Genomic DNA, 17,169 nt, shown 5'->3' with positions numbered 1-17,169 from the left:
ATTTTGCCAGTGCATCTAAATGAAAGATATTTGCCAATCTTACTGCTATTGCTACCATATTGTGCATATGGCTTCTATGAAAACTTGTGTATCGAAACGAACCATGGAGAGTCTTATTCTGGCGTTATATATTTTATTTCACACCCTCTACTTCTTGATAGCCTACAGACAATAAGGGTACCTGTACATGAGTACAGATAAAAAAAAATGAAAAAAAAGATGGTAGGAGGAATGGAGCATGATTGCTGGATCTGACAACACAGTGTTTGTTTGTAGTCTGTAACCATGGTAACAAATAAGTCTATATAGAAGCCATGGAAACCTAGACAACAAATATTGTAAAGCTACTTTCACATGTCTGGTTTAAATTCCGGCAGAGAACAGCCTGCCAGATTCTTTCGATTCGATGCTCCCATAATGTCCACCGGCCCCAAGTATAATCAGGTCCAACGGAGATCTGTACGCATTCCGGCAGGCAAGCGGAGAACCAGACAGATACAAAAGCTGCATGCTGTTTGTGTCCTGCAAATCCTCCGCTTGTCTGCCAGAGTTTCACACCGGAGGTGTGAAAGCACCCTACAATTGGTCAACTCTTCTTCCTCATCACCGAAGCCCAAGAGTACGGCCAGAGACACATGCGCAGAATCGCAAAGCATTATGATGATTTCGACCCTGAGTCCTGGAATCACTGAGATAATGTCGTCAGTGTAATACAATAGATTCCAGGTCTCTCAGGGTCACACAGCATTATAAATCAGTATAGTGCCTCATTCACACAGTGTTTGGTCAGTGACATCCATCAGAGATTGTGATCTAAAACCAGGTGTGGCTCTAAACACAGAACAGGTGCAGATCTTTCCTTTATTCCTTATGTCTGTGGAGGATCCAATCCCGGGTTTGGCTAACAATCACTGATGGAAATCACTGACGTGAGAATGAGGCATAAATCTGTGCGATCCTGTCAGAGGAGCGGAGGTCTCACACTGACACGCTGCGAGTTCCTCACATTGAACTTGCTTGTGTGTGTCTGGCCCAAAGGGCGCTTACAGTAACTTCAAAGGGGCTGTGTGAGCGCAGGAGAGCATGGCTGCGTTCTTTCAGAAGCAGCTCCACACCTGTCCATAGGTCGTGTCTGGTACAGCAAAAAAAAAAAAAAAAATATTTCCCCACAAAAAGCAGCCATGTTTTTCTCCAGTGTTTTCTTCACAACCAATGATGGGCCCATCTTCAATAATTATAGTATATATCATAGGCGGGTCTTGAGCACATGTGTTGAAGATGGGAATACCCCTTTTGCCATGTTCCTTCTGAACTATCCCTCCTGCTGACAAAAGGTACAGCTCATAAAACAACTACAGCCTATGGACATACCAGGGTGTGAACCACTGAACGCAGGCACGCCTGTTGACTGTAAGCTATCATTTGTACAGTTTCTTAGGGGAACCTATAAACACAAATGACAGAAACCAAGAGGCTCAAAACCTGTCTAGGTATAATTCTGCTGCGGTTTGTTACAACGTATCTGAATCCTGAGTATGCTAAACTCAGTAGCAAATGTATCCTTAAAAGGGTTGTCTCACCATGGACAATGGGGGCACCTATATCGAGAATGGAGGCTGGAGGACTCCGGTCCGGCCACCACCAAGCCGACCCCATAGAAAATGAATGGGGGGGCGGCTGCGCATGCGCAGTGCGCCCTCCTTTGCTTGCGGGGCCCCGTTCTCGATATAAGTGAGGGCCCCATCGGTGGGACCCACACCTATAAGACAATGGGGGGGAATATCCTAGCGATATGCCCCCATTGTCCATGATGAGACAACCCCTTTAACCACTTCAGCCCCGCTAGCTAAAACCCCTTTCATGACCAGGCCACTTTTTACACTTCGGCACTACAATCCTTTCACCGTTTATTGCTCGGTCATGCAACGTACCACCCAAATGAATTTTACCTCCTTTTCTTCTCACTAATAGAGCTTTCATTTGGTGGTATTTCATTGCTGCTGACATTTTTACTTTTTTTGTTATTAATCGAAATTTAACGATTTTTTTGCAAAAAAATGACATTTTTCACTTTCAGCTGTAAAATTTAAAAAAAAAAAAAACGACATCCATATATAAATTTTTCGCTAAATTTATTGTTCTACATGTCTTTGATAAAAAAAAAATGTTTGGGCAAAAATGTGAATTTCCGCTTTTTGAAGCAGCTCTGACTTTCTGAGCAATTGCCCAACTTCTCCTGAGTACGGCGATACCACATGTGTGACACTTTTTTGCTGCCAAGGTGGGCAAAGGGGCACATATTCCAAAGTGCACCTTTCGAATTTCACAGGCCATTTTTTACAGATTTTGATTGCAAGGTACTTCTCACACATATGGGCCCCTAAATTGCCAGGGCAGTATAACTACGCCACAAATGACCCAATTTCGGAAAGTAGACACCCTAAGGTATTCGCTGATGGGCATAGTGAGTTCATAGAACTTTTTATTTTTTGTCACAAGTTAGCGGAAAATTATGATTTTCTTTTTTTTCTTACAAAGTCTCATATTCCACTAACTTGCGACAAAAAATAAAAAATTCTAGGAACTCGCCATGCCCCTCACGGAATACCTTGGGGTGTCTTCTTTCCAAAATGGGGTCACTTGTGGGGTAGTTATACTGCCCTGGCAATTTAGGGGCCCAAATGTGTGAGAAGTAGTTTGCAATCAAAATGTGTAAAAAATGGCCTGCGAAATCCGAAAAGGTGCACTTTGGAATATGTGCCCCTTTGCCCACCTTGGCTGCAAAAAAGTGTCACACATCTGGTATCGCCGTACTCAGGAGAGGTTGGGGAATGTGTTTTGGGGTGTCATTTTACATATACCCATGCTGGGTGAGAGAAATATCTTGGCAAAAGACAACTTTTCCAATTTTTTTATACAAAGTTGGCATTTGACCAAGATATTTTTCTCACCCAGCATGGGTATATGTAAAATGACACCCCAAAACACATTCCCCAACCTCTCCTGAGTACAGCGATACCAGATGTGTGACACTTTTCTGCAGCCAAGGTGGGCAAAGGGGCACATATTCCAAAGTGCACCTTTCGGATTTCGCAGGCCATTTTTTACAGATTTTGATTGCAAAGTTCTTCTCACACATTTGGGCCCCTAAATTGCCAGGGCAGTATAACTACCCCACAAGTGACCCCATTTTGGAAAGAAGACACCCCAAGGTATTCCGTGAGGGGCATGGCGAGTTCCTAGAATTTTTTATTTTTTGTCGCAAGTTAGTGGAATATGAGACTTTGTAAGAAAAAAAAGAAAATCATAATTTTCCGCTAACTTGTGACAAAAAATAAAAAGTTCTATGAACTCACTATGCCCATCAGCGAATACCTTAGGGTGTCTACTTTCCGAAATTGGGTCATTTGTGGCGTAGTTATACTGCCCTGGCAATTTAGGGGCCCATATGTGTGAGAAGTACCTTGCAATCAAAATCTGTAAAAAATGGCCTGTGAAATTCGAAAGGTGCACTTTGGAATATGTGCCCCTTTGCCCACCTTGGCAGCAAAAAAGTGTCACACATGTGGTATCGCCGTACTCAGGAGAAGTTGGGCAATGTGTTTTGGGGTGTCATTTTACATATACCCATGCTGGGTGAGAGAAATATCTTGGCAAAAGACAACTTTTCCCATTTATTTTATACAAAGTTGGCATTTGACCAAGATATTTTTCTCACCCAGCATGGGTATATGTAAAATGACACCCCAAAACACATTCCCCAACCTCTCCTGAGTACGGCGATACCAGATGTGTGACACTTTTTTGCAGCCAAGGTGGGCAAAGGGGCACATATTCCAAAGTGCACCTTTTCGGATTTCGCAGGCCATTTTTTACACATTTTGATTGCAAACTACTTCTCACACATTTGGGCCCCTAAATTGCCAGGGCAGTATAACTACCCCACAAGTGACCCCATTTTGGAAAGAAGACACCCCAAGGTATTCCGTGAGGGGCATGGCGAGTTCCTAGAATTTTTTATTTTTTGTCGCAAGTTAGTGGAATATGAGACTTTGTAAGAAAAAAAAGAAAATCATAATTTTCCGCTAACTTGTGACAAAAAATAAAAAGTTCTATGAACTCACTATGCCCATCAGCGAATACCTTAGGGTGTCTACTTTCCGAAATTGGGTCATTTGTGGCGTAGTTATACTGCCCTGGCAATTTAGGGGCCCATATGTGTGAGAAGTACCTTGCAATCAAAATCTGTAAAAAATGGCCTGTGAAATTCGAAAGGTGCACTTTGGAATATGTGCCCCTTTGCCCACCTTGGCAGCAAAAAAGTGTCACACATGTGGTATCGCCGTACTCAGGAGAAGTTGGGCAATGTGTTTTGGGGTGTCATTTTACATATACCCATGCTGGGTGAGAGAAATATCTTGGCAAAAGACAACTTTTCCCATTTATTTTATACAAAGTTGGCATTTGACCAAGATATTTTTCTCACCCAGCATGGATATATGTAAAATGACACCCCAAAACACATTGCCCAACTTCTCCTGAGTACGGCGATACCAGATGTGTGACACTTTTTTGCAGCCTAGATGCGCAAAGGTGCCCAAATTCCTTTTAGGAGGGCATTTTTAGACATTTGGCTCCCAGACTTCTTCTCACACTTTCGGGCCCCTAAAAAGCCAGGGCAGTATAAATACCCCACATGTGACCCCACTTTGGAAAGAAGACACCCCAAGGTATTCAATGAGGGGGCATGGCGAGTTCATAGAATTTTTTATTTTTTTGCATAAGTTAGCGGAAATTGATTTTTTTAGTTTTTTTCTCACAAAGTCTCACTTTCCACTAACTTAGGACAAAAATTTCAATCTTTCATGGACTCAATATGCCCCTCACGGAATACCTTGGGGTGTCTTCTTTCCGAAATGGGGTCACATGTGGGGTATTTATACTGCCCTTGCTTTTTAGGGGCCCTAAAGCGTGAGAAGAAGTCTGGAATATAAATGTCTAAAAATGTTTACGCATTTGGATTCCGTGAGGGGTATGGTGAGTTCATGGGAGATTTTATTTTTTGACACAAGTTAGTGGAATATGAGACTTAGTAAGAAAAAACAAACCAAAAAAAAAATATATATACTTCCGCTAACTTGGGCCAAAAAAATGTCTGAATGGAGCCTTACAGGGGGGGGGGGGGGGGGGTGATCAATGACAGGGGGGTGATCACCCATATAGACTCCCTGATCACCCCCATCATTGATCACCCCCCTGGTAAGGCTCCATTCAGGCGTCCGTATGATTTTTACGGATCCATGGATCGGATCCGCAAAACACATGCGGACGTCTGAATGGAGCCTTACAGGGGGGTGATCAATGACAGGGGGTGATCAGGGAGTGTATATGGGTGATCACCCCCCTGTCATTGATCACCCCCCTGCAAGGCTCCATTCAGACGTCCGTATGATTTTTACGGATCCATGGATACATGGATCGGATCCGCAAAACACATGCGGACGTCTGAATGGAGCCTTACAGGGGGGTGATCAATGACAGGGGGTGATCAGGGTGATCACCCCCCTGTCATTGATCACCCCCCCTGTAAGGCTCCATTCAGACGTCCGTATGATTTTTACGGATCCATGGATCGGATCCGCAAAACACATGCGGACGTCTGAATGGAGCCTTACAGGGGGGTGATCAATGACAGGGGGGTGATCAGGGAGTGTATATGGGTGATCACCCGCCTGTCATTGATCACCCCCCTGTAAGGCTCTATTCAGATGTCCGCATGTGTTTTGCGGATCCGATCCATGTATCCGTAAAAATCATACGGACGTCTGAACGGAGCCTGACAGGGGGGGTGATCAATGACAGGGGGGTGATCAGGGAGTTTATATGGGGTGATCATGGGTGATCAGGGGTTTATAAGTGACGGGGGGGGGGGGGGTGTAGTGTAGTGTGGTGTGTTTGGTGCGACTTTACTGACCTACCTGTGTCCTCTGGTGGTCGATCCTAACAAAAGGGACCACCAGAGGACCAGGTAGCAGGTATATTAGACGCTGTTATCAAAACAGCGTCTAATATACCTGTTAGGGGTTAAATAAAAAAAATCAGATCTCCAGCCTGCCAGCAAGCGATCGCCGCTGGCAGGCTGGAGATCCACTCGCTTACCTTCTGTTCCTGTGAGCGCGCGCGCCTGTGTGCGCGCGTTCACAGGAAATCCCGGCCCTCGTGAGATGACGCGTATATGCGTCGTCGTGCGCAGGGCTGCCGCCTCCGGACCGCACATCTGCGTTAGGCGGTCCGGAGGCGGTTAAAGGGCATCTGTCAACAGATTTGTACCTATGAAACTGGCTGACCTGTTACATGTGCACTTGGAAGCTGAAGACATCTGTGTGGGTCCCATGTTCATATGTGGCCGCATTGCTGAGGAAAAGGATGCTTTATATATGCAAATGAGCCTCTAGGAGCAACAAGGGCGTTTACATTACTCCTAGAGGCTCAGCTCTCTCTGCAACCGCCGCGTCCTCTGTACTCTGACAGGGCCAGGTGTGATGACATTTGTACTGTTTTTTGTTTTGTTTTTTATATATATATATATGCAAATTTAGGCTCCTAGAGGCTCATTTGCATATACTAAAACATTTTTTTTTTCATTTTTCTCCACAATGCGGGCGCATATGACCATGGGACCAACACAGATGTCTCCAAATAGCAGGTCAGCCAGTTTTCATAGGTACAAATCTGCTGACGGATATCCTTTAACTTGTAGGTAGAGAACTACAGATGCCCTTTAACTCTAGCATGATAGGTCTTCACTGATACAGCAGGATGTTTGTTGCAGTGTGTCAGTAGGGCTAGAAATGTTCTGCTACTGAGAATAAGACGATATCCTGAAAAGGTATCACTATACTGTGATATTACTAGGCCTACTTACATGACCCCTCTCTCACTGCGATACACCACTATCCTTTCCAAGATGCCCCTCGCTGCGATAGGACCAGCCTTTTCCCCTCGCTGCGATAGGACCAGCCTTTTCCCCCCTCGCTGCGATAGGACCAGCCTTTTCCCCCTCGCTGTGATATCAGCAGCCTTTTCCCCTCGCTGTGATATCAGCAGCACTGCACAGGCGACCTTTCCCCTCTATCCCCAAATTACCCTGCTCCCTTGCTGTGATATCAGGAACCCTTCCTAGATAACCTCAGTGTGTTATGGGAGGCAGTATATTGGCTGTGTAAGGACGCCTCCTCCTACTAGTGGTGGTATTACGCTGCCTGATATTTGGGCTGGACAAGCGCCAATTGATAATAAACTCAGCAATCGGTGCTTGATTATATCGCCTATTACAAATGCAAAGCATATAGATGTAGCAATGGTTCCTATCCCTCAGTTACACAGGTGCTACCGATAATCCAACATCTTTCACCCTGAATGACAGAGGCAGTTGGCAGGCGGATGAATCATGCTCATTTGTCACCTGACCTGTTGCACAATTAGGACGCCTTCACACGCGGCAGATTTTGTGGCAGAAAATTCGGCGACTGAAAAAAATCTGTTCCATTCACCTTGATGGGGCTTGCAGAAATCCATGTGCTTGCTGCTCCATTCATATAAATGGAAATTATTTTTCTGCCAAAATATGCAATGTATGAGGCACCCTTACGTGCATTCCCCATATAATAAGAAATCTGGAGCATCTGTGTTGTACCATTCCGTTATTATTCCCTCTGGAAGTTATGGATACATTGCAAGGAGTGTTGCCATGAAGGGCCAGATGGGTGTTCCCAGTTGAGGGTGTGTGCCCCTGAGCAGTCCTGATTGGATCGTGTTGTGATTGACTGCGTGGGGACACACCCCCAAGATGGACCTCTACAGCAGATTGCTGGCGATTCAGTCACAAAATTCTAGTAGGAATAATAGAGGAATGGCACAATATAGAATTAGGAAAATGCTCCAGAATTATTACATGGGGAATGCAAGCAGTTACTAAAGCAGACATATCAGGAGAGGGGACACAGATAGATGAATCTCATTACAATATAACGCTCCCTCTCTCTAGTCACGTAGGTGAACTCACCGCGGACACTGTTCCATGATTGTAGAGTCCACTGCCTGGAAATCCCCTTTGACTCCTTGACAACCACTTCTCACAAAGACCAGCCTACAAACTGAAGACTTTAGATAAATCTAGCCCAAAACTGATGATTTTAAGTTGAGTTGGCTGAGACCTCGAATTCATGACGTGATCAGCAATAGTTTATTTTCCACTCCCCAAAAAAAAAAAAAATCTAAAAATTTGTTCGGCAATGATTGTGGTGGCATCGGCCCCTTCAAACTCCAGGGTTTGAGATTTTGTTTTTTCCACTTCCAGAAAGCACACCACTGGCAGTGTCTGGTACTGCATCTCAGCAAGGAGCAGCTCGGAAAGAACAGTTGTTAGTGCAGATATTTTACACAAAAAGGGTACAAAAGTTTAATATTTTAAGTGACTGCAGATCTTTCCAGAAATGGCGCCACCGTTGCAGATAGGAAGCATCTGGTATTGCAGCAAATTAGTCGATGAGGTCAAGCTGCAATGCCAGACATAGCTTATGGATAAGACTTACTGGGAGGTCTTCTTGGAGGAATCATATGTATGTTCACATATTCTGGGCCGAAACTGGAGAACGTCACCCACAGAGACCTGGAAGTCAGCAGTGCCCTTCCCCAGTCCCTCACAGACTTGTGGTGAAGGCGTGGAGGTCTCGTGACATCACCGAAGACAGGCAATTACCACAACACAATAGCCTTTTCAACTCTGCACATCAAGAATGGCAAGTATGCCAGAGGAGAGACGGCCTGAGCTAATATTTACATTTCTAAGGCAGCCCCCTATTTCACACCTTATCCCCCGCAGAAAGTGGAGGGGCCCCTTGTGCTCAAGTAGCTCAGCATAGAGCACCCCCTTATGTCTCTCTAACAATTCACTAGTAAGAGCTCCTGCACATGACAGTTGGCCGCTTTGTGGTCTGCAATTTGCGGTTCCGCAAAACACGGATATGAAAATGGGACCAATACAGATGCCCTCAGCTGCCAGGTGCACATGTAACAGGTCAGGTAGTTTCATAGGTACAAATCTGCTGACAGATGCTATTTAAAGTAATCAGCCCTGACAACCCTGAGCCTGTGCTGCAGCTCCCAGTCGCCCAAGTCAAGAGGATCTGCTTCCGCTACCGTTGCAGCAACTGTGCCGCATGAACGGTATTGTAATACATCAGTTTTTTTCTGTATAACCAGGACAAACACCGCCGATTTCTCTAAATTTTCAGTCCACGAGTAGTTAAGGGGGTTCTGCAGTTTTTTTTTAAACTGATGATCTATCCTGTGGATAGATCATTAGCGTCCGACACCCGGGCCCCAGGCTGATCAGCTGTTTGAGAAGGCAGCAGCCTTCTCACTGTTTACCGCAGGCCCAGTGACGTCACGACTAGTATCAATGCCCTGGGCATGGCTAAGCTCTCTTCACTTGAATGGAGCTTAGCCCCACCCAGGCCATTGATACTAGTTGTGACGTCACTGGGCCTGCGGTAAAAGCGAGAGGGTTGCGGCGCTCTCAAACAGTTGATCGGCAGGGGTCCCAGGTGTCAGATCATCAGCATCTGATTGGCGTGGGTCCATCTAGAGCAGGCATGTCCAAACTGCGGCCCTCCAGCTGTTGCAAAACTACAACTCCCAGCATGCCCTAATAGCTGTAAGCTATCCAGGCATGCTGGGAGTTGTAGTTTTGCAACAGCTGGAGGGCCCCAGGCATGTCCAAACTGCGGCCCTCCAGCTGTTGCAAAACTACAACTCCCAGCATGCCCTAATAGCTGTAAGCTATCCAGGCATGCTGGGAGTTGTAGTTTTGCAACAGCAGGAGGGCCGCAGTTTGGACATGCCTGATCTAGAGGATAGAGCATCAGTTTAAAAAAAATAAAAAAAAAATAATGCAGAACCCCTTTAAATCTGCGGTGTACATATGCAAAATTATACAGGGGAGTAGCCATAGACTGTGCAGAGGTAGCAGACGCACCTGGTCTCTGGATTCTGAGGGGGTCCAAAGCCTCCTTAGCCATATACGAAGGTACCAGTATTTATTATATATATTTTATATCTCTCTATCTATCTCACAAGATTTTTATTTGCTTACCCATTAACTTCAATGGGTCCACATTTTTCAGCCAGGTATAGGACAAGTTTTACCCTTTGTTGAATGGATATAGATGCGGAATGATGAAAGTCAGCGGCAGCAGAAATGTCTACAGACATCATCTTCTACATTGTGAATCGGCGAAATCCACAGCAAAGGGTTTCACCGGACACATTTCAGATTTCTCATACACCCCACAGGTCCATTTACGCTGCGTTTTTTTTTTTTTGTGGATGACATTTCTTAAAATCTCTTTGCTGGTACCATATAACGCTGCGGATATGCTGCACATATACGCACGAGGGCAAGCCTGCAGCTATTCCGTCACGTGTGGACTTTAAGAGGGACACCCGGAGCCGCACAATCCTCTCTTTATTAGGCTTTTCTCCTGCCAATGTTTGCAAAACAATGAACAGACGTGTAGGCCGGGCCAGGTCCACGCCCTGAGAATTCGCTGCACAGGCCCAATTATGTCAGCCACAAAAATAGAGGAGTCCTCAGAGCACTGTCTCGGGGGGAGGCAGAAGGCTGCAACATAACAACCTGCCGGAGAAGGGACTCCCCAAAGAGGTCACAGCCAGGAGGTTAAGAATAAGATGACAACTTCCAGCAGGCGCTGATTAATGGCATATGCTGGGAGTTGTAGTCCATGATAACTAGATTGCATAAGGGTAAGCCCAGATGAAAGAGATGAAAGATTTTAAAATTTAAAGGGGTTGGAACTAGGGATGAGCGAATCAATTTGTCTCCAGTGAGGGGCTGTCCCGACAGGTGAAGAAGCACCCATTCGCCCAGGCCTGCCAATCTGGTACCTGGTGAGATTACAAAGGGGTCTGCTCCGCTACTTGAACAGCGACTGCGCAAGCGTCTCTCTACTGCTTAGCGGCACATGAACAGCTGCTGCTCCCAAAGTGAAAACAAAGCATCTATGCTCCCACCTCTGCTTGGAGTTGTGGAGCAGGAGCAAGACTGTCCGGCCCTGGCCAGCAACAGACAGTGGGCTCTATTATTTGTGGGGGTAGCCCCCCAGAGGTGAAGAACTCTTACTAATGAGATCATTAGAATCGATTTGCTCACCCCTAGCCAGGACAATCCTTTTTTGATAGGCTGTATTTTTTAACCCTGTCCAATCCACATTTTTTGCAAATAGCAGACCCATTCATTTCTACGATGCCATGCGCACATCCATAACTGGTGGTGTGAAGCCTTAGAACAGTCTCCATCTGATCCCGGGGTGTCCTGCTGCCGGAATCACAGTGTAATCTATGGTGGAACCCCAGAGGAAGTTCAATTTCCATTACAAGTTCTCAACTGGTAATGTATGGTTATGCCGAGTCGTTCAGGGTAAGAGATGTTCTTTGTGGAATGCTTACACAATGACAGCAAGCAGAGATCTTGAAAACACTAAGGAACTGAAACATTCCTCACGACTGATGGACATTTATATAGGACTGCAAATCCACTAAGAAGAAGCAATGTAGCAGGGATGTGGGCAGTTTTATGACAGCCTGTTGCCGCTATGCTATAGGAAGTAACCTGGCTTCTAGAAACACAGCTGTGTTCTGCTGAGAGCTGCAGGACATAATAGGGCATCCTCCATTCCCTTTTTCTATTATAGCATAGAGCAGTGTTTCCCAACCAGTGTGCCTCCAGCTGTTGCAAAACTACAACTCCCAGCATGCCCGCACAGCCAAAGGCTGTCAAGGCATGCTGGGAGTTGTAGTTTTGCAACAGCTGGAGGCACACTGGTTGGGAAACACTGGCATAGAGAACGGTCCCGATTAAGGCCTCCTTCACACCACCGCAAGACGTACCTGCCTATACTTTGGACCGCAAATGGCAGTTCAGTAATAAGTAAGATACAGAGCGGAGGCACGGAGTGGAAGCTCCTGGACATGTCCTATCTTTTGCCATATATTGCAGACTCATTCACGTCAATGGGTCCGCTCCACAATAAGGGGTTCACATGGCTGGTGCCCGTGCACTGTGGAACACTATTTGCGGTCCACAGTACGGGCAGCTTATGTTTGTGTGAATCAGTCCTAAAGCAGTTGCTTTATATGCAATATCCTATTAACTTGTGGTTTTTGAATGGTGACGACTGTCATCTAGATGTCCACAATAGACAGACAATCGCATGTCCACATGCTACCCACTGATCGCTTCCTGGCATCATATAATGCACTTTATATCCTTTTTGATCAAAATTCATAAGCCCACTCATCACGGTGGCCTCTTTCCAGTGGGTCCCTAGAGTCATTTGGCGCAGCGCCAGGTGTTGACCACCATCGCCACAACACAGCACCAGCAAGCGGCGAGACCCAGCAGTCCAACAGCACCTTTTCTGTCAGGCTAAGTCCCCTTGGCATTGGGCCTCACCGACTCACAGGAACAGCGGCAATCGTCATGTGGCACTGCGCCAAACTACAGTAGTGACCCCATTCAAAAGAGGCCACTGTTCCGTGGTACGAAGGCCTTGTGTACAGTTTATATATAAAACCCTATTGAGAAGCTGTAGACCAATGCACAGCACGTGATATTGACAGGCCTTACCCAGCGCAAATGCTCATTTTGTCTGCAGCTCCATCAAGGGGTTAACCTACCTACTAGAAGGGTCCCTGCTGCAATAGATTTATAGATGCCAGGAAGACCACTGGACACAGGGACACCTGGGAATTACTTCTGATCTCCGATCTCCCGCCCATCCCTAGTGATCTCTGGCATAAAGCAAACAAACCCAACATCTGTATATCCCATCATGGCCAGCTGCTAACTCAATGACCTAGTGTGAAGGGGTTTACTGCGACCCAGGGTGGTGGGGTCAGCACTTGGCAGCTGAGGACATCTGTGTTGGTCCTATGTGCTGAGAAAAATGAAGTTGTAATATATGCAAATTAGCTTGTAAGAGCAACGGGGGCGTGGCTGTTACACTTAGAAGCGCCACTCTCTCTGTAACTACTGCGCCCTCTACACTTTGACAGGTCCAGGTGTGATGACGTTTACACTGCCTGGATCTATCAAACTGCAGAGGGTGCGGCCGAGCAGAGCCTCTAGGTGTAATGGGAACGCCCCCATTGCTCCTATAGGCCATTTACATATCATTTCAGCAATACATGAGATGTCTTCAGCTGCCAAGAGCACATGTAACAGGTCAGCCAGTCTCATAGGTACAAATCTGCTGACAGATGTCCTTTAACTTGTAGGTGGGGGAACTACAAACATCAGCCAGTTTGCTTTCACGGGACTACAAGCACCAATATCTACAGCCATGCTGGAAAACTACAGGACTACAAATCTCAGCATCCCCAGCCAAACAGCTGTATTAACAACCAGTCGATCGCTACTGAGCAGGATTGGCAACCTGATATTTTATATAATGGATAGCTCATGATTTGTGTGGCGGAAAAACAAAGTCCTAACGATTTACATCCACAGCCCAGAACGCAGAGAAGCCAGTAAAATTACAGTCACAATAACCGGGAAAAGCTCCTCCATCTTCATCAATAGAAAGAGAAATCCGATTCATTATTTTATAGATTGCTGCAGGTCGGTAACCTGGGGATCTACTGCCAGACAGCTTTTTCTGATAGAACTACAAGTACTTGCATGCCCAGCCAGACACAGGAAAGCTATAGGGTTTTGTAACGCAGGTGTGTTTAACCCAGTATATGGATGTACCTGCATGCCCGGCCACATGGAATAGGGGCGTTTCATTGACCTCATACTGTGTAGGGGCAGTCCTGTCCCTGTGGAGCTACAGGTTCCAGTAAACCCTGCCTGACACAGGGAGAGGCGTGTTTAACCCACTATGTGGATGTACCTGCATGCCCGGCCACATGGAATGGAGGCGTTATTAACCTCATACTGTGTAGGGGCAGTCCTGTCCCTGTGGAGCTACAGGTTCCAGTAAACCCTGCCTGACACTGGGAGAGGTGTGTTTAACCCAGTATATGGATGTACCTGCATGCCCGGCCACATGGAATGGGGGTGTTTTATTAACCTCATACTGTGTAGGGGCAGTCCTGTCCCTGTGGAGCTACAGGTTCCAGTAAACCCTGCCTGACACAGGGAGAGGCGTGTTTAACCCACTATGTGGATGTACCTGCATGCCCGGCCACATGGAATGGAGGCGTTATTAACCTCATACTGTGTAAGGGCAGTCCTGTCCCTGTGGAGCTACAGGTTCCAGTAAACCCTGCCTGACACTGGGAGAGGTGTGTTTAACCCAGTATGTGGATGTACCTGCATGCCCGGCCACATGGAGTGGGGGCATTTCCTTAACCTCATACTGTATAGGGGCAGTCCTGTCCCTGTGGAGCTACAGGTTCCAGCAAATCCTGCCTGACACAGGGAGAGGTTTGCGTAGCCTGCACTACAGCTATGTAATAGGATACCACATCCTAAGTCACAAATACAAGATGTAATCCATACAGCACACAACATATTACATATAATGCACGGTAACAGGCAACGTACCATATAGTACACAACATATAGACAAAATATAATACATATAGTACACCCCACAATACACATAGTACACCCCACAATACACATAGTACACAACATATAGACAAAATATAATACATGTAGTACACCCCACAATACATATAGTACACAATATAATACACATAGTACACCCCACATAGGTTAACATATCGTATAGCACAGAAATGACACGCTCGGCAGACTCCCCCCAGCCCCTTGTTCGCACCCCCTTCCTTCCTTTACTCCCTACACTTGCCCACAAAGCTTACACTCACCCAGAAGATGAAATTAAAGCCAAAGAGCAGGTATTTAATGCACTTGGTTCCTCCTTTGACGGGCATGGTGGCAGCTGGAGCTGTGCTGAACTCACGAGAAGTTGCTAATGTAAAGCGCCAGGCTGTGCTCAGGGTGTGCCTGTTGCCTTACTAGCAGGGCTGCAGTCCAGCCCACGGCTCGGGCGCCCCCTGCTGGCGGACACTCCCACAGCTGGCTCAGGTTACAGCCACACCCACATGGAGTAGTCCTGGAAGTTGCTCCTTATTAGAGGCAGCCATTCACTCAGTGATATATATTACTGTACCTGACTGGATTTACTCCAGATTATTGTGCTGTACAGGGACTCATCAGTTTCTGCTCCCAGCCCGCCTTTCCTATACAAGACTAGGGTTACTGGAGTCATCTGCACAGCTAGGACCCGGGTTCAGCTTGGCCCCCCTTCCCTCAGTGCTTTGTGGCCAGGGGCCGGGGACCACATAGCCTTCGTGCTGCCTGAGGCAAAAATTGAAATGGCCCCACCCCCACCTGCCAAATTCTTGACCTAACCCCTTCCCCCCAGCCAGAGGTATAACTTGACCATCAAGCACTTTCTATAATACCGGTGTCTTCTTATACGGCACAAGGGTCTTTGGGCCCCTCAGTCTCCTGGGTCCGGTCTGCACCCCCTATAGCAGTGATGACTAACCTCCGGCACTCCGGCTGTGGTGAAACTACGACTCCCAGCATGCTCTATTCATTTCTATGGAGTTCTGAGAACAACCAGGCAAAAATAAAGTTTTACCACAGCTGGAGTACCGGAGGTTAGGCATTTTTTATGAATTTTTTTTCAGTTTTTTGGCTTTTTTTTGCTGCATTTTTTTCTATAAAAAAAACCCCAAAACCTCCAAATGTTAGCTGAAAGTCTATCGAAATCATGAAAAATAGTTCACACCTGTTTATTTGTGATGTTTTTTTTTATTATTGCAATTTGTTTTACTGTCCACGCCATATTTTTTTATTTTATTAAATCACATTGTAGAAATTACATTTTTCCAAGGCCTGAAAAAATGCATTTCTGAAGAAAAAACACTATAGGGCCTCACGCACGCGAAGGTAGCCCGCCTGTGTCTGAATTGCAGCCCGCAAATTCACTTGAATGGGTCCGCAATCCGGGAGATACGGTGCGGAACGGAGGCACGGATTGAAGGTACTACAGAGTTCTTCCGTGGGTTTTTTTTCCGTGTCTTCTCATCGCAAAAACGGAGAGCATGCAGTACTTTTTTTTGCGGTGCAGTCTGTCGGATGTGGATCGAGGACTCCATTTAATTCAGTGCGCTAACATTGCGGACCGCAATTTGCCGTTCGCAGCACGGGCACGGCCGGCACACATTCATGTACATGAGGTCTAAGAGTGAGCTCACATGTCGGTTTTTGCAGTTTTTTTTTTTTTTTTGCACCTGCATTTTTTGTGTGTTAAAAATGCCAGCTCCATATCTTAGAAGAAGTCTATAGAGGCAGATGACACTTGATAAATTAGGCACATCTATGGCAATCTTTGTGCCCCCCTGTCCCCCCCAAAAATAAAAATGCCAGCGCAGTTACATTCGGCACTGCACAGTGTTAAAGAGAAATCTTTGTAAGGCCACTTTCACACTAACGTATTCGTTCCGTGCATTGGGAACTGCAATTTGCGATCCTCAATGCTCGGGCAACGTCCATGCGACGGCCAGGACGAATCCAGACCCATTCAACTTGAATGGATCCGCGATACGTCCGTTCCGCAAAAAGATAGAAGAAGTTCTATTTTTTTTTTTTTTGCGGAATGGAACCCCACGGAAGCACTCTGTAGTCCTTTCCGTGGGCTTTTGTTCTGCAGCGCTTTTCCGGATTTGCGGACCCATTCCGTGATGCAGAATGCCCACGGCTGGTGCCCCGTGTATTGCGGAACCGCCGTATGTGGCCCGCAATACGTCCGCGAAACAAATACATTCGTGTGAAAGAGGCCTTACACGACCGTATGGCTTTTTCAGTGTTTTGCATTGCGTTTTTCACAGATCCGTTTCGTTTTTCCGTTCCGTTTTTCCATATGGCATATACAGTATACAGTAATTACATAGAAAAAATTGGGCTGGGCATAACATTTTCAATAGATGGTTCCGCAAAAACGGAACAGATACAGAAGACATATGGATGCATTTTCGTATGTGTTCCGTTTTTTTGCGGACCTATTGACTTGAATGGAGCCACGGAACGTGATTTGCGGGCAATAA

The 17,169-nt window shown here is 46.2% G+C and overlaps 1 protein-coding gene across 1 annotated transcript in view; it reads right to left on the bottom strand.

The window, feature by feature from the left end:
- The window catches only part of CD9 (CD9 molecule), a 30,728-nt gene extending 15,651 nt beyond the window's left edge, over window positions 1-15,077 (bottom strand). Inside the window, exon 1 of the mRNA XM_044281053.1 lies at window positions 14,920-15,077. Coding sequence (XP_044136988.1) covers window positions 14,920-14,985 — 66 coding nt within the window. The 5' untranslated portion in view covers window positions 14,986-15,077. The remainder of the gene's footprint in view (window positions 1-14,919) is intronic.
- Between the last annotated feature and the right edge of the window lie 2,092 nt (window positions 15,078-17,169).

Source organism: Bufo gargarizans, chromosome 2 (assembly GCF_014858855.1).
Source record: "Bufo gargarizans isolate SCDJY-AF-19 chromosome 2, ASM1485885v1, whole genome shotgun sequence".
In the NCBI taxonomy this organism is placed as follows: Eukaryota; Metazoa; Chordata; class Amphibia; order Anura; family Bufonidae; genus Bufo; species Bufo gargarizans.
This window is presented reverse-complemented; position numbering and strand designations above follow the sequence as displayed.